Source organism: Oncorhynchus mykiss, chromosome 20 (genome assembly GCF_013265735.2).
Source record: "Oncorhynchus mykiss isolate Arlee chromosome 20, USDA_OmykA_1.1, whole genome shotgun sequence".
Lineage (NCBI taxonomy): Eukaryota > Metazoa > Chordata > Actinopteri > Salmoniformes > Salmonidae > Oncorhynchus > Oncorhynchus mykiss.
The window spans coordinates 2,112,836-2,139,020 of NC_048584.1; the positions used below are offsets into that span (position 1 = coordinate 2,112,836).

The following is a 26,185-nucleotide window of genomic DNA, read 5'->3' on the forward strand; positions in this document are numbered from 1 at the left end:
GGAGTATGCCCAGACCCCCCTAAAATAAGCTTAGCCCCTCTATCCATGAATATCTAGGGTCCACATGCTGTTCATACTCTTTTGACAATGAATCAAGCTGCACAGGTCACAGCTGTTCGTTGGATCAAGTGGTCAACTGTGCTGGAGGCTCCTAACATACAACGTGGCAAACCATGTAATCCAGATACTCTGATGCTTCCTCCAGATACCACATTACTTGAACACAACTGTTGAGATTTGGTTTTGGTTCAGCTTTCTGATGGGTTTACTAAAAGTAATCTGTTGGAAAACCCTGAGTTTATCTTATACACATACGGTTCAAGCATTGTGGAAGGGAGTGTGAGAAGCAGGCTGGGCAGTTACTACAATGGACAATGTGATAGTGACAGGCCCTATCACATTGTGGCAGAATGGTTGGCTTTGACAGAAGCATGCAAACAGGCTGAAGGAAAAACAGCTGATATCTGCACAGACTCAAGGTATGCTTTCTGTGTTAACCATGATTGTGGAAAAACATGGAAAAACAGAGGATTCATGATATCACTGGGAGCTCCTGTGAAGAATGGACCAGGGGCTCTACTGAATGATCTCATTGTTGATCGTTTCTCACGGTGCGTTGAACCCTACTAAAAAAGGAACCGCACAACACAGAGTTAAAATTCTAATTTGAGAAATCATTCCCAGATGGGGATCCCAGATCCAGAACAATTAGATTCTGACTAAAGTGTGTCAGGAAGTAGCTCGTCTTCTGAACATAGACTGGCAACGACACCGCCCTTACCATTCTCGATCGAGTGGGCAGGTAGAACGCACAAATTTTGTTTTGAAAGAGAGACTTTCAAAGAAGCATCAAGAAGGGATAGCATGGCCAGATTCATTGCCCACAGTCTTATGTAGTATACGGGCAACGCATAACAAAACCACAGGGTTGAGTCCGTTTGAGGTCGACCCATGTCACTACCAGGCACGTTAGATTTGAAAAAAGCAGACATACACTTTGAGTGACATAATGCTTAATTATTGCATACAACTCTAATGCAGTAGGGGAAGCAGACAGACAAGTAAAAGAGGTGTGTAACTCATCTGTAACTCCCAGGGGGGACATGACGTAGTACAGGGACAGTGGGCGATGGAAATATGTAACAGACACATTAGGACCAAAATAGGAAGGTCCTTCTCAAGTTTTGCTCATAATGAGGTCAGCAGTAAAAGTCCAGGGAAAATCACGATGGATACATGTCACTCGTTGCAAGGTTGTCCATTTTGATGAAAGCGGAGCCTGGAGAATAAAGAACTGATTGATTAGCAATCAGGGGCCAATCTCGGGTAAAGAAACATCGTAAGATGATCAGAACCTGATGAGCTTCTATGTTGTACACCGCAGTTGTCATATTAGGGATATCTAGGTGAAATGAAAATCAGGACATGCTTACTTAGGGAAATCTATGTGATATATTCATGTCTCTTGAAATCAGGACATGTTACTTTCACTTTTTTGTTTCCTTCGTTACAGGTTACAAGACTACAGTCTGAAGCAATATTCCTTGACCCAAGGACTGTACCTGAAATGATACAAAATCACCGGTGAAGTGTTCATTAGAGAAGTCCTTAACCAGTGGAACAGAAGAATTCCTCACTACCAGCAGAAATAATTTCTTAGTTATCTAAGTGGGACTAATACCAGTGTGGAACAGCTGGTCACAGTTATAGGACTCTGTGAATTATTACATTGACAATAGGACGATTTTAACATATTCTTGCAGACAAATGAAAGATGTTTGAAATGATTCTCCTTGTGAGTTTCCTCCTAATACAGGATGCGGGTGGTGTTTCCATTTCTAACAGAGACGCATCTCCGCCTCTCCTTCCAGTTCTCTGCTGCCAATGATTGGAACGAACTGCAAAAATCTCTGACGCTGGAGACTCATATCTCCCTCACTAACTTTAAGCACCAGCTGTCAGAGCAGCTCACAGATCACTGCACCTGTACATAGCTCATCTGTAAATAGTCCATCCAATCTACCTCATCCCCATACTGTATTTATTTATCTTGCTCCTTTGCACCCTAGTATCTCAAAATGCACAATCATCTTCTGCACATCCTACCATTCCAGTGTTTAATTGCTATATTGTAATTACTTCGCCACCATGGCCTATTTATTGCCTTACCTCTCTTATCCTACCTCATTTGCACATGCTGTATATAGATTTTTCTACTGTATTATTGATTGTATGTTTGTTTATTCCATGTGTAACTCTGTGTTTGTGTCAAACTGCTTTGCTTTATCTTGGCCAGGTCACAGTTGCAAATGAGAACTTGTTCTCAACTAGCCTACCTGGTTAAATAAAGGTGATTTTTAAAAAATAATAATTTAGCCTGAATGATAGAAATGTAACATGGTTTTAGGTTGGAAGTATGATGGTGCTGCAATGCACCTAAATATAACCATGGTATTGCATCATTTACACCATGGTGTAGATGGGGATCATGGAAATACCATGATTTTAAACTGCGTTATACATTATACCATGGTAATGCACAATTATGATAAATGGTATCATCTTTACGAAAGTACAATGGCAGCATAATGCATTTAATGAGTAAATCTCCCAGGTCAGAGCGGTTGGTTGACATTATATTGATGAAGGTATATACCAGTATGGTTTCTGATAAAGTCAGAGGCAGGGCTTAGTTTGTCTTTAATATCAAAGAAAAAGGGAAATAGATGATGTGAAAAAGGGTACTACTTTAGGTATTAATAGTACCGTTTTTTTTCTCATGATTGGGTTCCCTGTGTTGCCAACCTGAAATGTGGGAGAAATATGGTAGCCTAATCTTTGGCATGTTGTAATCAATTACAGCAGCCTTTCTTAAAGTATGGGTTGCAGACCTGTAAATGGTGGGTTGCGATGTGTCAGAGTAAATTTATAATTATTTCATGAATTACTGGAATTGATTTGGCCAAGTGCAACTGCACTCTCTGTTCGATGCGCTCTCTGCTTCGCAACGCTGTCTCTGCTCGGTTTGCCAGATCTTTTTTCTGCAGTTTTCTTGAAGATCAAAGATCCCTCCACGACCCACATGCTACAGTACTGTCGTAATTAATTTATAAAAAGTGTTACGTGCTGACCAAACCGCTCACGTTTTTTGCAACGCTTGCGCAAGCGGTGTGGTTAGCATAGAAGCTAACGTCGGCTGAAGTTAGCCCGTCAAGCTAGCCTGCCGTAGTCATGGCAACAGTACCAACGAACATTCGGTCACACAGTGTAAACAAAGGGAAACATTGTAACTAGCTGTTTTTAGGGATATGTGGAGAATTACATGATTAAAATGTATCCACAGTGGGGCAAAAAAGTATTTAGTCAGCCACCAATTGTGCAAGTTCTCCCACTTAAAAAGATGAGAGAAGCCTGTAATTTTCATCATAGGTACACTTCAACGATGACAGACAAAATGAGAAAAAAAATCCAGAAAATCACATTGTAGGATTTTTTATGAATTTATTTCCAAATTATGGTGGAAAATAAGTATTTGGTCAATAACAAATACTTTGTTATATACCCTTTGTTGGCAATGACAGAGGTCAAACATTTTCACTCAAAATCTCACGATACATGGCCCCATTCATTCTTTCCTTTACACGGATCAGTCGTCCTGGTCCCTTTGCAGAAAAACAGCCCCAAAGCATGATGTTTCCACCCCCACGCTTCACAGTAGGTATGGTGTTCTTTGGATGCAACTCAGCATTCTTTGTCCTCCAAACACAACAAGTTAAGTTTTAACAAAAAGTTATATTTTGGTTTCATCTGACCATATGACATTCTCCCAATCTTCCTCTGGATTATCCAAATGCTCTCTAGCAAACGTCAGACGGGCCTGGACATGTACTGGCTTAAGCAGGGGGACACGTCTGGCACTGCAGGATTTGAGTCCCTGGCGGCGTAGTGTGTTACTGATGGTAGGCTTTGCTACTTTGGTCCCAGCTCTCTGCAGGTCATTCACTAGGTCCCCCCCGTGTGGTTCTGGGATTTTTGCTCACTGTTCTTGTAATCATTTTGACCCCACGGGGTGAGATCTTGCGTGGAGCCCCAGATCGAGGGAGATTATCAGTGGTCTTGTATGTCTTCCATTTCCTAATAATTGCTCACACAGTTGATTTCTTCAAACGAAGCTGCTTACCTATTGCAGATTCAGTCTTCCCAGCCTGGTGCAGGTCTACAATTTTGTTTCTGGTGTCCTTTGACAGCTCTTTGGTCTTGGCCATAGTGGAGTTTGTAGTGTGACTGTTTGAGGTTGTGGACAGGTGTTTTTTATACTGATAACAAGTTCAAACAGGTGCCATTAATGCAGGTAACGAGTGGAGGACAGCAGAGCCTCTTAAAGAAGAAGTTACAGGTCTGTGAGAGCCAGAAATCGTGCTTGTTTGTAGGTGACCAAATATTTATTTTCCACCATAGTTTGCAAATAAATTCATTAAACATCCCACAATGTTATTTTCTGGATTTTTTTTCTCATTTTGTCTGTCATCGTTGAAGTGTACCTATGCTGAAAATTACAGGCCTCTCTCATCTTTTTAAGTGGGAGAAATTGCACAATTGGTGGCTGACTAAATACATTTTTGCCCCACTGTATTTGATAAGATGATAATTTATACCTTTTTACAAATAGTTTTTTAGTATGTTGGCTATTTAGAATTGTATATGAGTAGCCAAGTCAGGTAATAAGGACGCACTCCTCAGATCTGGAAGAGCTCTGAGGTGGGTTCTGTTCCTTCGTACCTCTTCTGAGCTTGTGTCCACTACATAGGAGCGTGGGGCATCCGCTTTCCTCAGCACTATTGCTGGTGTCTTTGAGTTTGTAATCCACACAAGTTGACATTCCTCTCCGTAGCACGGTGTCTCCGATTAAAGTCTCCAGTTTGCGTTTGTTTCAGCCACTTGTCCCTCTCAGCGAAGGCCTTCCTGTTAGGCCATCGGGGTTTAAGCTGAGGCGGTGAGACAGGCAATGGGGAATGCAGCCTCCAGCCCATCAGGAGCTCGGTAGGCGACGGCCCATGATGCAGTGGTGTAACTCTGTAAGCTAACAGAGCCCTGTATGGATCCTTGTTCTTTTTCAGCAGTCCCTTGACTGTTTTCACAGCTCTCTCTGCCTCACCATTACTCTGTGCATGGTAGGGGCTACTGGTCACGTGTGAAGTCATATTCTGCGGCAAAAGCAGAAAAGGAGCTCGCAGAGAACTGGGGAGCGTTATCTGTAACCAGGACCTCAGCGACCCCTTGCCTGGAAAAATTGACTTTAATCCATTGATAACACCAGCTGATGTGGTTATGGGTGTCTTTGCTATTTCAATGTATCTTGAATAGTAATCTACCACTAGCAGATAAGTGTCATTTTTCCAATAGAACATATCTGCCCCTACCTTTTGCCATGGCCGTTTTGGCTGCTCCGTTGCCTTCATTGGCTCCGGATGACAAGGTTGACATGTTGTACACTATCAGAGGCAGAGGAGACCGTTCACACGGTCCCAGAACCCACGGGACTGAGTGTCTTTAATTTATCAATCAAGATATTGAGCCCTAGCCTCCCGGGTGGCGCAGTGGTTAAGGGCGCTGTACTGCAGCGCCAGCTGTGCCATCAGAGTCCCTGGGTTCGCGCCCAGGCTCTGTCGTAACCAGCCGCGACCGGGAGGTCCGTGGGCGCGATGCACAATTGGCCTAGCGTCGTCCGGGCTTGGTCGGTAGGGATGTCCTTGTCTAATCGCGCACCAGCGACTCCTGTGGCGGGCCGGGCGCAGTGCAGGTTGCCAGGTGCACGGTGTTTCCTCTGACACATTGGTGTGGCTGGCTTCCGGGTTAGATGCACGCTGTGTTAAGAAGCAGTGCAGCTGGTTGGGTTGTGTATCGGAGGACGCATGACTTTCAACCTTCATCTCTCCCGTACAGGAGTTGTAGCTATTAAAACAATTGGATACCACGAAAAAGGGGTAAAAATAAAAAATGACATGAACCCTGCCCAAGAGCCCTGCCCATGTCTCTTTGTGCCTACAATTTGTTGTTAAGTTTTTTAGAAACATCCGTTTAAGGGAATACTTTAGCTCCCCTAATTCTGACACTTCTATTGAACCAGCAGGTTGCTCTCCTGCACATACTCCGACTCCTTTTAGAAGCAAGAGTTATTTTATACCTCCAGCCAATCGCAATCACTCTATCGAGACATATTGCAGACTTGTGGAAAAAAATGTTGGACATCTCCTTAAGAACGAACAGGAGTCCAAATCTTTCCATAATTTACCTAAGGATGAAAAACAAGCTTTGCTTGATTTACAATCCGATACGTCAGTCCTTATTTGTCCTGCTGATAAGGGTGCGCAGGTTGTACTCATGGATAGGACAGTTTATGTAAATGAGTGTCATAGACAACTGTTTGACAACACCTTTTACAAGAAACTCAGAAGTGACACTACTTCCCAATTTCAGAACACAATCTTTACTGTCCTAGATGGGTATTTAAGTTCTGGTCAGCTAACTCCCCCCTCCTAAAGGACACCAGCAGTATGATCTCAGAACAGCTCTCCTCCTTTGTAAAGGACACCAGCAGTATGATCTCAGAACAGCTCCCCTCCTTTGTAAAGGACACCAGCAGTATGATCCCAGAACAGCTCCCCTCCTTTGTAAAGGACACCAGCAGTATGGTCTCAGAACAGCTCCCCTCCTTTGTAAAGGACACCAGCAGTATGATCTCAGAACAGCTCCCCTCCTTTGTAAAGGACACCAGCAGTATGATCCCAGAACAGCTCCCCTCCTTTGCAAAAGGACACCAGCAGTATGATCCCAGAACAGCTCCCCTCCTTTGTAAAGGACACCAGCAGTATAATCTCTATTATTGAATCTCTTGATCCTCTCCCAGAGAATACTTTGTTAGTTACTTTTGATGGTGAGTCGTTATACACTAATATTCCACACGAGGGCGGTAATTGAAGCTATGGAACATTTTCTTCTGCAACTTGACCTTAATGAACTACCTTCCAGTGCTGCCTTATAACATTGGCTGAAATAGTACTCACACATAACTACTTCATGTTTCTAAATGATTTCTTTATTCAGATGAAGGGTACTGCTATGGGATCCCCCATGGCTCCTAACTATGCTAATTTGTATGTGGGTTACATGGAGAAACAGTCTATTTTCAATCATCTCAAATGTTTTCTTGCCTAACATCATTATTTGGAAATGGTATATTGATGATATTTTTGTTCTATGGAGGGGTGATGCAAAACAGATAGTTGTCACCCGCTTCCCTTGAAAAATAGTTTGCCCTACAGCCAATTCTGTCGAATCAAAAGAATTTGCACAAAACAATCAGATTTCGACCGAAATATGGCTGAGACGCAAAGAAAGTTCAAGGAGAGTGGCTACAAAAATGATCAGATTAATATTGCCATTGAGGAAATTCAAAACAAAACGAGACATGACCTTTTTCAAGGTCAGTCTCGCAAAAAGACGCATTCTTGTGTTCTATCTACCCAGTATTCAAAGTGCTCTGAACAAATTAAGGGAATTGTTCACAAACATTGGCACATCCTAAAATCCGATGATCGTCTCGGTAATGTGTTTTCGAACCTTCCCTTGGTACACTCTGATTTACCACCCCAAGATATTCCTGAACAACGTCTATTTTCTCCCCTACTGGATGGAAACTACAAGTGTAATGGCTGTGCTCAATGCAATGGCACTTATAAATGTAGATCCTTTAAACACCCACAAACAGGGAAATCGATCAAACGCCACCTGTTTCATGTGACCCCGTGACCAGTCATTCTCTTTGGCTAGTAAGTCTCAGGGGTTTGGCTATATCTGAAAAATGTGGGATGAACTTCCCGCATATGTGGCCATGCCTAAGAAGGTCCTGACTTCAGCCACATTCTGGGGTCTGGGCATATCTGTGATGGCGCTGATCTTCTCCGGGTCCGGCTCTATTCCAGCTGCCCTGTTTTGTGTCCCAAGAACAAGACCTCTGACTGTGCGAAAGTGCATTTTCCATTGTGTCAGTGTCAGGCCGGTCTTCTGGAGTCGGGTCAGAACTGCTGTGAGCCTTACATCATGTTCTGCTCTGTCCCTTCCGCACACGAGCACATCGTCCGCGTGGACTATGACGCCGCTCAGCCCATCCAACAGCTGGGACGTGTCTTTGGAAATTCTCAGGACCGGAAGCGATTCCAAATGGCAAAACATTAAAACAGTAACGGCCAAACTGTGTTATAAACGTTGTGAGTATCCTACTCTCTGGTGACAGGGGTATCTGCCAGAAGCCTGAGCGGGCATCCAGCTTTGTGAAGACTTGTGAGCCATCCATCTGAGCCAGTGACTGCTCCACTGATGGTATGATGTGTCTCTCTCTGCAGAGTGCCTCACTCAAGTTAGTCATGTCCACACAGATCCTTATGTTCCCATTGGCTTTTGGGACCACTACCATCCCTGCACACCAGTCAGTGGGACTCTATTTTAGACACAGCCCCAATTTCTTCCATCCTCCCCAACTCTTCCTTTACTCTGGCCAATAAAGATATAGGCACGGCGGGGGGTGGTAAGGGCATAGGGGACAGCATCCTCTTTCAGGCGGATTTTGTAGTCACCTTCTAGCCTTCCTAGGCCAGAAAACACTTTTGGGAATTTATTTTTGAAAACCTCACCTGGGTCCTCCAGTTCGCTCACACTCTCAATGAGTTGCAATGCTTCAATTGCTGGCAGCCCCAGCAAAGGTCTGGCTAGAGAATCAATAACAACAGATTTAGCTAAAGCCCTCAACAAAGTTGAAGCATCAGTGTCAAGGGGGAGGGGGGGGACGGGGGATAATACAAATAGTCTGGGTAGCCATTTTATTAGCTGTTCAGAAGTCTTATGGCTTCGGGGTAATAGCTGTCATGCACTCTTCACGACTGTCTTGTTGTGTTTCGACCATGAAGTTTTGTTGGTGGACACACCAAGTAACTTGAAGCTCTCAACCTGCTCCACTACAGCCCTGTCGATGAGAATGGGGGAGTGCTCAGTCCTTACAGTGGTAACAAAGTGCCTGATTCCGCGGGGAGTCAGAGTCCCTTATCCCCTGGGTCTGTAGCTTCATCTCCAAATGGAAGCAAAGGGTAATTTACTGACCAAGTTCTGGATGAGAAATGAAAACCATAAACAGCGGAGGTTCCATTACTCACGGTGGCAGGCTATTGAAAAAAAAGTTAATGTCATTATGACCAATACAATTCTACAGTAGCCTGTGAAGTACAATATTATTTTTTGAACACCTACGTGAGAATGTTATTCATTGACTACAGCTCAGCGTTCAACACCATAGTGCCCTCAAAGCTCATGACAGGCTGCCCCCAAGTGGTAAGGGTAGGTAACAACATATCAGCCACACTGATCCTCAACACAGGGGCCCCTCAGGGGTGTGTGCTCAGTCCCCTCCTGTACTCCCTGTTCATCTCATGACTGCATGGCCAGGCACGACTCCAACACCATCATCAAGTTTGCCGACGACACAACAATGGTAGGCCTGATCACCGACAACGATAAGACAGCCTATAGGGAGGAGGTCAGAGACCTGACCGTGTGGTGCCAGGATAACAACCTCTCCCTCAACGTGATCAAGACAAAGGAGATGAATGTGGACTAAAAGGAGGACTGAGCACTCCCCCATTCTCATCGACGGGGCTGTAGTGGAGCAGGTTGAGAGCTTCAAGTTACTTGGTGTCCACGTCACCAACAAAACTTCATGGTCGAAACACACCAAGACAGTCGTGAAGAGTGCATGACAGCTATTACCCCGAAGCCATAAGACTTCTGAACAGCTAATAAAATGGCTACCCAGACTATTTGTATTGTCCCCCGTCCCCCCCCCTCCCCCTTTACACTGATGCTTCTCTGGTTATTATCTATCCATAGTAACTATAACTCTTCAACCTACATGTCCATATTACCTCAATTACCTCTACTAACCTGTGCCCCCTCACCTTGACTCTTTCCCGGTACCCCCTGTATATAGCCTCACTACTGTTATTCTACTGCTGCTCTTTAATTATTTATATTTTTTACTTATCTATTTTTTACATCATACTTATTTTTCTTAAAACTGCATTGTTGTGTAAGGGCTTGTAAATAAGCATTTCTCTGTAAAGTCTACACAAATCAAATTCAAATCAAATCAAATGTATTTATACAGCCCTTCGTACATCAGCTGATATCTCAAAGTGCTGTACAGAAACCCAGCCTAAAACCCCAAACAGCAAGCAATGCAGGTGTAGAAGCACGGTGGCTAGGAAAAACTCCCTAGAAAGGCCAAAACCTAGGAAGAAACCTAGAGAGGAACCAGGCAATGTGGGGTGGCCAGTCCTCTTCTGGCTGTGCCGGGTGGAGATTATAACAGAACATGGCCAAGATGTTCAAATGTTCATAAATGACCAGCATGGTCGAATAATAATAAGGCAGAACAGTTGAAACTGGAGCAGCAGCACAGTCAGGTGGACTGGGGACAGCAAGGAGTCATCATGTCAGGTATTCCTGGGGCATGGTCCTAGGGCTCAGGTCCTCCGAGAGAGAGAAAGAAAGAGAGAATTAGAGAGAGCATATGTGGGATGGCCAGTCCTCTTCTGGCTGTGCCGGGTGGAGATTATAACAGAACATGGCCAAGATGTTCAAATGTTCATAAATGACCAGCATGGTCGAATAATAATAAGGCAGAACAGTTGAAACTGGAGCAGCAGCACGGCCAGGTGGACTGGGGACTGGTGGACTGGCCAACCCAGACAGGATGACCACATCAGTGAATCAACCCACTCAGGTGACGCACCCCCTCCAGGTACGGCATGAGAGAGCACCAGTAAGCCAGTGACTCAGCCCCTGTAATAGGGTTAGAGGCAGAGAATCCCAGTGGAAAGAGGGGAACTGGCCAGGCAGAGACAGCAAGGGCGGTTTGTTGCTCCAGAGCCTTTCCGTTCACCTTCCCACTCCTGGGCCAGACTACACTCAATCATATGACCCACTGAAGAGATGAGTCTTCAGTAGAGACTTGAAGGTTGAGACCGAGTTTGCGTCTCTGACATGGGTAGGCAGACCGTTCCATAAAAATGGAGCTCTATAGGAGAAAGGAAAGCCTCCAGCTGTTTGCTTAGAAATTCTAGGGACAATTAGGAGGCCTTGCTTTGACAGGAAGCCAGTGTAGAGAGGCTAGCACTGGAGTAATATGATCACATTTGTTGGTTCTAGTCAGGATTCTAGCAGACGTATTTAGCACTAACTGAAGTTTATTTAGTGCTTTATCCGGGTAGCCGGAAAGTAGAGCATTGCAGTAGTCTAACCTAGAAGTGACAAAAGCATGGATTAATTTTTCTGCATCATTTTTGGACAGAAAGTTTCTGATTTTTGCAATGTTACGTAGATGGAAAAAAGCCGTCCTTGAAATGGTCTTGATATGTTCTTCAAAAGAGAGATCAGGGTCCAGAGTAACGCTGAGGTCCTTCACATTTTTATTTGAGACGACTGTACACCCATTAAGATTAATTGTCAAATTCAACAGAAGATCTCTTTGTTTCTACACTACACCTGTCTACACCTATTCAGCATATGTGACAAATAACATTTGATTTGATTAGAGTGGCTCAAGTCACACTTCTTGGACCCCTTATCTTCCTGTCCCTCATCGACACTTCAGAAGTTCGATCACAGGTGGAAATACAATGATGACATTACAGGTGTATTAGGGTGGGGCGGCTCTCCAGACTTCAACACAGTCTCGAAAAGATGTGCTCCTAGGTGGGTGAGCGTTCCATGCAGCTCAACCCAAACAAGTGCATAGTCCTGCATCGTTTGCTCTACAAACAAACAAGTGATGGACAATCTGATAGAAATGACAGATCTGGTGTGCCTGAATGATGGCAGGGGGACCAGGATTGATGTAGCCACAGGGAAAGAGTCTGCCTAGGACCTCACTCTGGTATCTAGTGTGATGGCAGGAATCTGTGAGTGGGAGGTAAGGGAGGAGTAGAAAGGGTGAGAGAGAACGAGAGAGGAGCATCCTGGAGTGCTGGATAGGTGGGAGGATGTAGATGATGCGTTGAATGCACCATTTACCATGGCAGAGGTAATGAAAAAGGGCAATAGGTAAGGCTGGGTTAACTTCACCTGGGAAACATGAGGTGTGCTATGTTATGTTGGCCCATCTTAGTGATGAGGCCCTGGATAAGGTGTTGGTGTTGTACAACAGAGTTTTGGAGGAGGGGAAACCACCAGGCAGTTAGGAGACAGTAGTAGTACCAATCCGGAAGCCAGGGAATGACCCAACGAGGCTAAAAAGCTATCGGCCAATAGCTTTAACATCACATGTATGTAAGATAACGTATGATTACGGAGAGTCTAACTTACTTCCTGGAGAGCAGGTGGCGAGTATGGCCACATCAAAGTGGGTTCAGGAAGGGAAGGGGAACTATGGACCCAGTGCTCTGCTTAGAAGCAGAGGTCAGGAAGGCTCAGGTGAACAAGAAGACTGTTGTAGCTGTCTTTTTTCATGTGGAGAAGGCGTATGATATGATGTGGAAGGAGGGATTGTTAATTAAGCTTGATATTATAGGGGTAGGAGGAAGAACGTACAACTGGATTAAGGGCTTCCTGTTTGGAAGGTCTATCCAGGTGAGGGTGGGAAAGTCACTATCAGGTGAATAATGGTACACCACAGGGGAACGTGATTAGTCCTCTATTGTTCTCAATCGAGATCAATGATGTCTACTCTCAGGTACCGCTGGATATTGGGAGGTCGTTATTTGCAGATGATGGGGCCTTATGGAAGAAATGTGCCATACATAGTCAGGAAGGTACAGGAAGCAATTGATGAGGTAGAGCGGTGGGCATTAATGTGGGGAGTCAGGTTCTCTGTAGAGTGAACTCAGACAGTGTTCTTTACCAGGAGCAAGGTGGGTGAAGCGATATACTTGAGGTTATATGGGAGAAACATGGAGAGGGTGGGGGCTTTCAGGTTCCTTGGGGTATACTTTGACACTAGACTGACCTGGGCAGAGCACATTGAGAGAGTAGTGGGAAAGTGTAAGAAGGTGCTAAATGTGATGCGCTGTCTGACGGGGAAGGAGTGGGGGGGCTGGGAGTTCCTCATTGAGGACCATGTATGTTGCATTGATCTGATCTGACAGGGAAGGAGTGGGGGGGCTGGGCGTTCCTCATTGAGGACCATGTATGTTGCATTGATCCGGTCTGACAGGGAAGGAGTGGGGGGGCTGGGCGTTCCTCATTGAGGACCATGTATGTTGCATTGATCTGGTCTGACAGGGAAGGAGTGGGGGGGCTGGGCGTTCCTCATTGAGGACCATGTATGTTGCATTGATCCGGTCTGACAGGGAAGGAGTGGGGGGGCTGGGCGTTCCTCATTGAGGACCATGTATGTTGCATTGATCCGGTCTGACAGGGAAGGAGTGGGGGGCTGGGCGTTCCTCATTGAGGACCATGTATGTTGCATTGATCTGATCTGACAGGGAAGGAGTGGGGGGGCTGGGCGTTCCTCATTGAGGACCATGTATGTTGCATTGATCCGGTCTGACAGGGAAGGAGTGGGGGGGCTGGGCGTTCCTCATTGAGGACCATGTATGTTGCATTGATCCGGTCTGACAGGGAAGGAGTGGGGGGGGGCTGGGCGTTCCTCATTGAGGACCATGTATGTTGCATTGATCTGATCTGACAGGGAAGGAGTGGGGGGGAGGCTGGGCGTTCCTCATTGAGGACCATGTATGTTGCATTGATCTGATCTGACAGGGAAGGAGTGGGGGGGGCTGGGAGTTCCTCATTGAGGACCATGTATGTTGCATTGATCTGATCTGACAGGGAAGGAGTGGGGGGGCTGGGAGTTCCTCATTGAGGACCATGTATGTTGCATTGATCTGATCTGACAGGGAAGGAGTGGGGGGGCTGGGCGTTCCTCATTGAGGACCATGTATGTTGCATTGATCCGGTCTGACAGGGAAGGAGTGGGGGGGCTGGGCGTTCCTCATTGAGGACCATGTATGTTGCATTGATCCGGTCTGATGGGGAAGGAGTGGGGGGGCTGGGCGTTCCTCATTGAGGACCATGTATGTTGCATTGATCCGGTCTGATGGGGAAGGAGTGGGGGGGCTGGGCGTTCCTCATTGAGGACCATGTATGTTGCATTGATCCGGTCTGACAGGGAAGGAGTGGGGGAGCTGGGCGTTCCTCATTGAGGACCATGTATGTTGCATTGATCTGGTCTGACAGGGAAGGAGTGGGGGGGCTGGGCGTTCCTCATTGAGGACCATGTATGTTGCATTGATCCGGTCTGACAGGGAAGGAGTGGGGGGGGGGGGGGGGGAGTTCCTCATTGAGGACCATGTATGTTGCATTGATCTGATCTGACAGGGAAGGAGTGGGGGGGCTGGGCGTTCCTCATTGAGGACCATGTATGTTGCATTGATCTGATCTGACAGGGAAGGAGTGGGGGGGGCTGGGAGTTCCTCATTGAGGACCATGTATGTTGCATTGATCTGATCTGACAGGGAAGGAGTGGGGGGGCTGGGCGTTCCTCATTGAGGACCATGTATGTTGCATTGATCCGGTCTGACAGGGAAGGAGTGGGGGGGCTGGGCGTTCCTCATTGAGGACCATGTATGTTGCATTGATCCGGTCTGACAGGGAAGGAGTGGGGTGGCTGGGCGTTCCTCATTGAGGACCATGTATGTTGCATTGATCCGGTCTGACAGGGAAGGAGTGGGGGGGCTGGGCGTTCCTCATTGAGGACCATGTATGTTGCATTGATCCGGTCTGACAGGGAAGGAGTGGGGGGGGGCTGGGCGTTCCTCATTGAGGACCATGTATGTTGCATTGATCTGATCTGACAGGGAAGGAGTGGGGGGGGGGCTGGGCGTTCCTCATTGAGGACCATGTATGTTGCATTGATCTGATCTGACAGGGAAGGAGTGGGGGGGGCTGGGAGTTCCTCATTGAGGACCATGTATGTTGCATTGATCTGATCTGACAGGGAAGGAGTGGGGGGGCTGGGAGTTCCTCATTGAGGACCATGTATGTTGCATTGATCTGATCTGACAGGGAAGGAGTGGGGGGGCTGGGCGTTCCTCATTGAGGACCATGTATGTTGCATTGATCCGGTCTGACAGGGAAGGAGTGGGGGGGCTGGGCGTTCCTCATTGAGGACCATGTATGTTGCATTGATCCGGTCTGATGGGGAAGGAGTGGGGGGGCTGGGCGTTCCTCATTGAGGACCATGTATGTTGCATTGATCCGGTCTGATGGGGAAGGAGTGGGGGGGCTGGGCGTTCCTCATTGAGGACCATGTATGTTGCATTGATCCGGTCTGACAGGGAAGGAGTGGGGGAGCTGGGCGTTCCTCATTGAGGACCATGTATGTTGCATTGATCTGGTCTGACAGGGAAGGAGTGGGGGGGCTGGGCGTTCCTCATTGAGGACCATGTATGTTGCATTGATCCGGTCTGACAGGGAAGGAGTGGGGGGGGGGGGGGGGGAGTTCCTCATTGAGGACCATGTATGTTGCATTGATCTGATCTGACAGGGAAGGAGTGGGGGGGCTGGGCGTTCCTCATTGAGGACCATGTATGTTGCATTGATCTGATCTGACAGGGAAGGAGTGGGGGGGGCTGGGAGTTCCTCATTGAGGACCATGTATGTTGCATTGATCTGATCTGACAGGGAAGGAGTGGGGGGGCTGGGCGTTCCTCATTGAGGACCATGTATGTTGCATTGATCCGGTCTGACAGGGAAGGAGTGGGGGGGCTGGGCGTTCCTCATTGAGGACCATGTATGTTGCATTGATCCGGTCTGACAGGGAAGGAGTGGGGTGGCTGGGCGTTCCTCATTGAGGACCATGTATGTTGCATTGATCTGATCTGTCATAGACTATGGTATTAAAGCGTATGGTTCGGCAGCCCGGAAATATTTGGACAGGCTAGATATCATACAAGGGCAAAGATATGTTATAGGGCGTTTCGGAAGTCCCCAGTGGCTGCACTACAGGTGTAGATGGGGGATGTGCCATTGCAGACTAGGAGACAGCAGCTGGCAGTTAATTATTGGGTCAACCTACAGGGACATGAGGTGTCTCATCCTGCATAAGGGATTTATAGGCATACTGCAAACTTGAGCGAAGACAGAACACGAGCTTTGGGTGGGTGGGTAATACCCAGGTGAAGGAGATGGGACTGTACGAAAGGAAGTTTAGTCCAACGGTAGCTATCCCTATAAATCCACCATGGCTACTCTCGAGTCCAGGACTTGATCTCTTCAATCTTTCCCTATCCCAGTCTCCTGACCCCACATGCTTCAAGATGGCCACCATTGTTCCTGTACCCAAGAAGACAAAGGTAACTGAACTAAATGACTATCGGCCCCGTAGCACTCACTTCTGTCTTCATGAAGTGTTGTGAGAGGCTAGTCAAGGATCATATCACTTTCACCTTACCTGTCACCCTAGATCCCCTTCAATTTGCTTACTGCCCCAATAAGTCCACAGACGATACAATCGTCATCACACTGCACACTGCCCTATCCCATCTGAACAAGAGGAATACCTACAGTATGTAAGATTGCTGTTCATTGACTATAGCTCAGCATTCAACACCACAGTACCCTCCAAGCTCATCATTAGGCTCGAGGCCCTGGGTCTGAACCCCACCCTGTGCAACAGGGTCCTGGACTTCCTGACGGGTCGCCCCCAGGTGGTGAGGGTAGGAAACCACATCTCCACTCCGCTGATCCTCAACACTGGGGCCCAACAATGGTGCGTGCTCAGCCCCCTCCTGTACACCCTGTTCACCCATAACTGCGTGGCCATGCATGCCTCCAACTCAATCATCAAGTTAACAGACGTCACTACAGTAGTAGGCTTGATTAACAATAACGACGAGACAGCCTACAGGGAGGAGATGAGGGCACTCAGAGTGTGGTGTCAGGAAAACAACCTCTCACTCAATGTCAAGAAAACAAAGGAGATTATCGTGGACTTCAGGAAACAGCAGAGGAAGCACCCCCCTATCCACATTGACAGGACAGCAGTGGAGAAGATGGAAAGTTTTAAGTTCCTCAGCGTAAACATCACTGACAAACTGAAATGGTTCACCCACACAGACATTGTGGTGAAGAAGGCGCAACAGCGCCTCTTCAACCTCAGGAGGCTGAAGAAATTTGGCTTGTCACCTAAAACCCTCACAAACCTTTACAGATGCACAATTGAGAGCAGCATCCTGTTGGGCTGAATCACAGCATGGTATGGCAACTGCACCGCCCACAACCGCAAGGCTCTCCAGAGGGTAGTGAGGTCTGCACAACGCATCACCGGGGGCAAACTGCCTGCCCTCCAGTACACCTACAGCACTCGATGTCACAGGAAGGCCAAAAAATATCATCAAGGACAACAACCACCCGAGCAGCCTGTTCACCTCGCTACCATCCAGAAGGCGAGGTCAGTGCAGGTGCATCAAATCTGGGACCGAGAGACTAAAAAAACGCTTCTATCTCAAGGCCATCAGACTGTTAAAAGCGCCATCACTAACTCTGCTGTCTATACAGACTTGAAATCATTGGCCACTTCGCTACACTCGCAATAACATCTGCCAACCATGTCTATGTGACCAATAACATTTGATATGATCTAGAAGTGTTGGAGAGACTAAAGAAAGATAGGGAGGGTGTTGATCCATCTGATTGGTTTAAGAAACGTCTGGATACTGTGCATCAGGATTTTATGGCCTTTTACACAGATGGTTTTAAAGATGCAAGGACAGGACGCACTGGGTCAGTATTTGAAATGCAGGAACGTGAGGTGAGAGTCAGGAAACGTATTACAGATCATCTGGCTGTATATGGGAGATGATGGCCATACTGTTGCAAGTTAAGCTGCACTAATTGTAGTCTCACCCATTCATTTCTAATGACCGGTCATTTAAAAAAAATCTATTGTTTTAACGTTTTTTACATTTTATTTTTAGGTTGAGATCTAGTATGAGGGAGAAGGGGAAACAGTAAATTCGTTTATTGATTAGAACGTGATCAGATATAGTCTCAAATATTTTGTTATCATTTAATTTCTCTCTGTCTCTGGCCCACACTCCAGTACAGTTGGTGGCGGTAATGCACCATAACGTTGGATGCCAACCGCCGATAAACCCCCCTGAAGAAGAAGAGGAAGTGACGTCACATCCCTGGAACCACGTTATACCCCTTTCCTGAAGCCAGTGCCTGACAGAGGCTTTGCACTCGAGTGCTGTACCCGTAAAATTGCAAAGGTGGAGTAGAAATCATTCCCAACTGGTCAGACACACAACAGAAGGTTTTTCCTGGACATAGGTGAGTCCCTTGTAATGATTAGTTTGAGCTGTGTTTAATTTACATTTGCTGGTAACGTTTTGTCTAGGCATGTCTGGGCCTAGTAGTAGTGCGTCAGCAGCACACTAGCTAGCGGGTCGTCGTTGTTGCCTTGAAAAGGAAGCGATCTTGTTCGCTAGGTATACCCTTTACCATTTTCACAGTGCGAGGAATATGTGAAACCAATGGTTAGTTTACTTGCTAACTAGTTTCTGAATTAATTAATAGGCAGACTTACTCTGCCAATAATGGATGATCGTGCCCAGAGCCATGTATTTATTGCCAGCTACAGATTCTTACACCCGAGAATGTGATTTTTAACCAAAGATTTGGTATCCATTTCTACTGGGAGTTTGCCGATCCAAAACTTCGCCAGATATTTTTTTTCTTAGTTCTCGATTCGGCCAAACATTTATTCTAAAATGTCCAGTTGCAGATGGTACGTTGGAATTTAGAAAATGCTCCGTTATTAAAACGAATGTTTTTCCCCATGAATTAATCTAGCGATGCGTACGCCGCCATATTGTCTATTTCAAATCTAATCCAAAGATTGTCTATTGACAAGATATTCGAGTGATGGCTTTAACAATGGAAATGCATGTCCTCAAAGATGGAAGTCATACGGGAGGAGGCGAGTTCAGGTGGGACCATTCTAGCCAATGAGAGGGCAGATACGTGTGATCAAGGCCATCTCCATTTAAAAGTAGTGAATTTTCTTCATTGGCTGTTTTGATCCGGACTCAAAGGAATCCCCAACCAGTTGACTACTTTTAAAATGGTGGATGCCCCCAATTGTTGTCCATTCTAGAATGGTTTATGTCCGTGAGTCCTCTCTCTCTCTTAGTGTTGTCACAATGCCACATGTTTGACTTCGATACCAAAACGGTACTCAACACAAAATGATACCATGGCAAAAAAATAGGCCTATTCGCTAAAGATACAGAATAACCACTGGGCTTAATAAAAAAACTTTGAACATGTTGATAACTGGTAGAACAAATAAAACAATTTCTATACTGAACAGAAATATCAACGCAGCAATTTGAGATTTTACCAAGTTACGATTAATAAAAGGAAATCGGTCAATTGAAATACATTTTAATAGGCCCTAATCTATGGATTTTACATGACTGGGAATACAGACATGCATATGTTGGTCACAGATATATTAAGGGTAGGGGCGTGGACCAGAAAACCAGTCACAATCTAGTGTGACCAGCATTTGCCTTAAGCAGTGCGACACATCTCCTTTGCATAGAGTTCATTCGGTTTGTGGCCTGTGGGATGTGCGAAGTTGCTGGATATTGGCCGGAACTGGACCACGCTGTCGTACACGCCGATCCAGAGCATCCCCAAACATGCTCAATGGATGGCATGTCTGGTGAGTATGCAGGCCATGGAAGAACTGGGATATTTTCAACTTCCAGGAATTGTGTACAGATTCTTGTGACATGGGGCTGTGAATTAACATGAGGTGATGGTGGCGGTTGAATGGCACTAAAATGGCCCTCATGATCTTATCACGGTATCTCTATGCATCCAAATTGCCATTAATAAAATGCGATCGTGTTTGTTGTCCGTAGCTTATGCCTGCCCGTACCATAACCGTAAAGCCACCATGGGGCACTCTACTCTGTTCACAACGTTGACATCAGCAAACCACACGAAGCCATACACGTAGTCTGCGATTGTGAGACTGGTTGGACGTACTGCCAAATTCACTCAAATTAAGTTTGAGGCGGCGTATGGTAGAGAAATTAACATTTAATTCTCTGGCAAAAGCTCTGGTGGACATTCCTGCAGTCAACATGCCGATTGCACGCACCCTCAACTTGAGACATCTGTGGCGTTGTTACAAAATATAAGTGACCTTACATTGTCCCAAGCGCAAGGTGCACCTGTGTAATGATCATGCCATTTAATCAGGCTCTTGATGGATTATCTTGGCAAAGGAGAAATGCTGACTAACAGGAATGTAAACAAATTTGAGCAGATTTTAGAGAAATCGGCTTTTTGTGACAATGGAACATTTCTGGATCTTTTATTTCAGCTCATGAAACATGGGACTAACACTTTACATGTTACGTTTATCTTTTTGTTCACTGTATATTACATTTCTTCAAAAAAATAAAACACCACATTAAATATCAAAAGAATACTTACATTTTCCTTATGCAAAACTATATCTGAGACTCGTAGCTCGCACTGTCAGCTGCCCCCTAAAGGAAGATTCAGACAAATTACTGGACGGACTCAATCCTCTCAATTTGAATATGACATCTGGCACATTTGACAGAAGTACCGAAAGAAGATACAAATGTAGTACCAAACTATTTTGTTGTGTTCTTGTATCAGAAAAGTGCTGATGTTTTGGTATACTGTGCAACACTAATCTCTGACAAGCATTATTCCTATGTAAAGTTACATTTTTCAAAGTGGCCGAAATGCCATGTGCGTCAACTTATATCAGTAACAACCTAACCACTATTAAACTTCTATTCAATCAAATAAGCCTCTCAACAAATTAGCAGTTAACATACATACTGGTCTTGACAAAAATGAAATGTTGAGAGGTTCTCTTCTGCACTGTTCAACCAATCCAGTAAATGTGGAGGATGTGTTTTAATATGGAGTGTCGCCTTGTTTACGTCCAGAAGTCGCGTCACAGGGTCTTATTCTGGTTTTCGGAGGAAATGGAACATCCGGTTGTTGGGGACTCTGCAGAGGCCATTACATGGGGAATATAAACACATTTAAAATACTATACAACAGTGTCTAGACTGAGCATTATGGTGTGTTTAAATGACTAACATTCTAAATGAGCCATGTAACCTCATTACATTACATGGGGAATATAAACAAATACTATAACTGAATGTTTAGAATTAGAACAACATTCTAAAAGTTGGCCTACCTCTAAATATATGGCTCTGGTAGTGCCCTACCATATGCTTTTCTGCTTACCGGAAGCTAACATTAGTGTTAGCATGCTAGCTTGTCAGCCATTTATACAACTTTGTCAGATAGCTGACTAGCTGCTCTGACCATGATAAGATTTTGCCAGGGAGGATATTCCATATTTTTGGTTATGACTTGTACATCAATCAGACATAGCTTACTTCCTAGCTGTTGTTCACAGGGCAAGTGTTAGCTAGAAATTTAGCTATTAGTCTTGTGCCATGAGACAAACTTTAACATCCAGCTAGCCAGCTGCATCATTTCAATAATGATGTGGGGGATTTTCACTTGTTTTTCTGGATCAACTGGTGCGTGTTAGCTTTCCAGTTGCATGTAGGCCTACATCTGACGTGGAATTTCTACAGATAAATACAGTATGTGGTCAGGGAAGTGGGTTCTAGAACAAAAATGTTAACTGTAATTTCATGTTGCTCCTTCACACTAGATGTTTGAACCTCATTGTAAAATACCATTATTCCACTTCCACAGATTGACGGCAGCCTTCAGCAATGTCACGTTTCTTCGCCACCGGGTCCGACAGCGAGTCCGAATCCTCCTCGTCGGCTGACGAGATCACCCCTAAAGCACCTGGAGCTACTTTCACCAAGCAGTCAGTACTACTTTTCTTTCGTCAAAACCTCAGTCACACTAACTGTTGTTTCTACAGCTCTCTCACTTTTCCACATTTGGTCCCTGCAGGTCATTGCTACTTAGTGACGATGAGGAGGACACCAAGAGAGTGGTGCGCAGTGCCAAGGACAAGAGGTCAGGCATTTACTCTACTTCATGATCCAAAGAACCATCTAAGCCTTGTCCCTGATCTAGTGCTGTACAGTCAGCTCCTATGGTAGTTATTATGCCCTTTGGCTATCAACCATCATAGGAGTTGGTAATACAGCATAGGCATAACTAGGGTTGCAAAGGGTCAGAAACCTTCTTGGAAATTTTCCATGGGAAGTTAAGCCCGGGAATATGGGGAATTTTGCTTAAGTTCATCAGAGTTAGCTTATAACAGTGAACCTTTTTTTGTGGGATACACAAGGCAATTCTGCAACCCTCTGCATGCACAGTGCACTCTTCCATTTTTTAAAATTTAACCAGGTAGGCCAGTAGAGAACAAGTTCTCATTTACAACTGCGACCCATCCAAGATGAAGCAAAGCAGTGCGACACAAACAACAACAGAGTTACACATGGAATAAACAAACATAGTCAATAACACAGTAGGAAGGATCTATGAACAGTGTGTGCAGATGTAGTAAGATTAGGGAGGTAAGGCAATAAATAGGCCATAGAGGTGAAATTATTACAATTTAGCATTACCACTGGAGTGATAAATGTGGAGATACTAACAATATGGGGATGTGCAGTGTAATCTGCCATCATATGTACAGCTGATTCTCAAGATCTTGCACACTAATGAGATGCTGTTGAGCCCACACTACTACACTGTTTGAGCCAAGGACTACATGCTTTCTGGTAAGTTTTGATTACAATACTGGGTGGGGTGAATATATTTTATATGACATACATGATTTGTTGTCAACTAGTAAATAGTAGCCCACAGCAGTGTTTGTCATTCTAACGTAACAATTTCTGCTACTTAGTTTTTGGTACCATGTGGGTTTTAGCTTGCTTGAGCCTGCTAATTGAGGAGTGCTAATTCACCTGTTTCCATACATGTTTAATTTTAAAACATGTATCTCACAAATAAGTTGTTTAATCTAACATGTTTTATCAAATTTAAAAAAGATCTTACAAAAGTAGTTGTTTCATCTAACTGCTTAACTATTTATCTGTACCAGGAATTTTATTAGGTTTTTTTTGCAAATTTATTTTTTCTACTCTTTACAAGAAAATGCCACGGGCACACTATCTGATGTGTGGAGACATTTCACTGCAGCTAATGTAGAAGGAAAAGCTTTGTACATTTGCAAATACTGTGCCAAATCATATGTGAAGAATGCAGCAAAGATGCAGAATCATCTGGCCAAGTGCATAAAGTTCTCTCAGCGCTCACAACAAGCAACTTCTGACAGGTCTCTACTATTTGAGGTGAAAATGATAAAGACGACACCTTATCGATAGCAACAGCTCATGGTCCTACTGGAATCGGATGTTTTTTTTACTCAATGGAGGAATGTAGTCAGAGAAATGCTGATGAATGTCTTGCTCGAGCTGTGTATGCAACTGGTTCACCTCTGCTCACAGGCAATGTGTATTGGAAAATATTCTTTGTCCAGCATACACTCCTCCAACCAGACATGCTTTATCTACTCATTTGCTAGATGTGGAGTTCAACAGAGTTCGAGTGAAGGTCAAGCAAATCATAGAGAAAGCAGACTGCATTGCAATCATCAATTATGGGTGGTCGAATGTTCATGGGCAAGGAATAATTAACTACATCTCCACCCCTCAACCAGAATTCTACAAGAGCACAGACACAAGGGACAACACACACCGGTCTCTACATTGCAGATGAGCTGAAGACAGTCCTCAATGACCTTGGACCACAGAGGGTATTTGCACTGGTGACAGACAATGCTGCGAACATGTAGGTTGCTTTGTCTAAAGTGGAGGAGTCCTACCCTCATAGCACACCCATTGGCTGTGCTGCTCATATTGAATCTGCTCCTCAAGGACATCATGGAACTGAAAACAAGAGAGCCAAGGAAATGGTTAGGTATGTGAAAGGTCATAAAGTTATACCAGCAATCTACCAAGCAAAGTGAGAAGAATAAGAACACCACATTGAAGCTACCCAGCAACACCCATTAGGGTGGTTTTTTCATCATGTGTGACAGTCTCATGGAGGGGCAGGAGTCTCCAAGAAATGGCCATATCACAGACTGCCGATATAGACAGCCCCATAAAGAGGATCCTCTTGGATGATGTATTTTGGGAGAGAGTGGTAAGCAGCCTGAAACTCCTGAAACCTATAGCAGTGGCCATTGCACGGATTGAGGGAGAAAATGCCATCCTGTCTGATGTTCACTCTGCTTGCAGATGTAAGAGAAGAAACTGCCCTGCCCACTTTACTGTTGCTCCAAACCGAGGAAACTGAAGTTCCGAAATACATCAAAAAGCATGAAGACTTCTGCCTGAAGCCCAAACACGCCACAGTGTACATGTTGGACCCCAAGTATGCTGGCAAGAGCATCCTGTCTGGTGCAGAGATCAACAAGGCCTATGGTGCAATCCCTACTGTGACTTGCCACCCTGGCCTGGAAGAGGGCAAGGTTCTTGGCAGTCTGGCGAAGTACACTTCCAAGCAAGGTCTTGGGATGGAGATGCAATTTGGCAGTCGTGACAATATATCTCATCGGCCACCTGGTGGAAGGGACTATGTGGATCTGAGGCTCTTTCCCCTGTTGCCTCCATCTTCCAAATTCCACCAACATCAGCCGCCTCAGAGCGCAACTGGTCCAAGGGTTGAAAAATTGGTGGCTGTCTGGGCAAATTTGAGGCGCTTTGAGCCTGACAACGAGTTATCCTCAAGGTTGGAAAGTGAGGCCTCAGTCTGATGTAGGGGTGGTATACAGAAGATAACATGGACTTGGTCTTTTACCTAATAGGGCAGAAGATGGCCCTATTTGTTAAAACACCAAGTAATATGGAAAGAACAGCTCAAATAATAAGCAAAGAGAAACGACAGTCCGTCATTACTTTAAGACATAAGTCAGTCAATGCGGAAGATTTCAAGAACTTTGATTTATTTAGAATTCAAGGCACACTTAATTAGCATGGCTACCACAGCATTGTGCAGCTATCTCATCTGGTTTGGGCTTAGTCCCACTGTCATTTGTTTTGCTGTCTGTCTGTAAAAACCCTTGAATGAATAGGTGTGTCCTAACTTTTGACTGGTACTGTATCTGGGACCTGACTAGTGTCCCTTGACTGGACTGCCTCAGACAGTATGTGTTGTTAGTATGCCTGCCCTTGACTATGCCATCTAACCAATTCTTATATCCCAGGTTTGAGGAGCTGACAAACCTGATCAAGACGATCCGCAACGCCATGAAGATCCGAGACATGTCCAAGTGTCTGGAGGAGTTTGAGCAGCTATGTCGAGCGTTCCTCAAAAGCAAGACTATAGTGGACAAGGAAGGGGTGCCCCCTTTCTACATCCGTCTTCTGGCTGACCTGGAGGACTATTTGAATCAGGTAAACCTCCACAGTTCACACTTTCTCTGCATGTCAAACTGCTCGAATGTCAGCCTGTGACATCTTGGGACTGTAAGGTTCTAGCGCAAAGCATATTTCTGAGATATGAACATCCGTTTTCAGATATCAGAATTGTTTTGTAGTGGATTTTTCTTTCATAACCCATTAAGGGTCTCGCCTTAAAGGTACCTAAAGTGCAGAGTATCAAAATCCTGAGACATTTTGTCAATCAGTTTTTTAGGGGGGTGCATCTAGGGCTGTGGAGGTCACAAAATTGTCAGCCAGTGATTGTCAAGCAAACAGTTGAAGTTGGAAGTTTACATACACCTTAACCAAATACATTTAAACTCAGTTTTTCACAATTCCTGACATTTAATCCTTGTAAAAATTCCCTGTCTTAGTTCAGTTAGGATCACCACTTTATTTTAAGAATGTGTAATGTCAGAAAAATAGTAGTGATTTATTCCAGCTTTTATTTATTTCATCACATTCCCAGTGTCAGAAGTTTACATACACTCAATTAGTATTTGGTAGCATTGCCTTTAAATTGTTTAACTTGGGTCACACATTTTGGGTAGCCTTCCACAAGCTTCCCACAATAAGTTGGGTGAATTTTGGCCCGTTCCTCCTGACAGAGCTGGTGTAACTGTCACGTTTATAGGCCT

At 45.1% G+C, this 26,185-nt stretch overlaps 1 protein-coding gene across 4 annotated transcripts in view; it reads left to right on the plus strand.

Moving 5' to 3' along the window:
* The first annotated feature begins 18,223 nt into the window (after positions 1-18,223).
* Positions 18,224-26,185, plus strand: part of LOC110498804 (eukaryotic translation initiation factor 3 subunit C) — a 31,917-nt gene continuing 23,955 nt past the window's right edge. For all 4 annotated transcript variants that reach the window (XM_036955591.1, XM_036955593.1, XM_036955592.1 and 1 more), the window contains exons 1-4: positions 18,224-18,381; positions 21,847-21,967; positions 22,057-22,122; positions 25,331-25,520. In XM_036955591.1, coding sequence (XP_036811486.1) covers positions 21,867-21,967; positions 22,057-22,122; positions 25,331-25,520 — 357 coding nt within the window. In that variant the 5' untranslated portion in view covers positions 18,224-18,381; positions 21,847-21,866. The remainder of the gene's footprint in view (positions 18,382-21,846; positions 21,968-22,056; positions 22,123-25,330; positions 25,521-26,185) is intronic.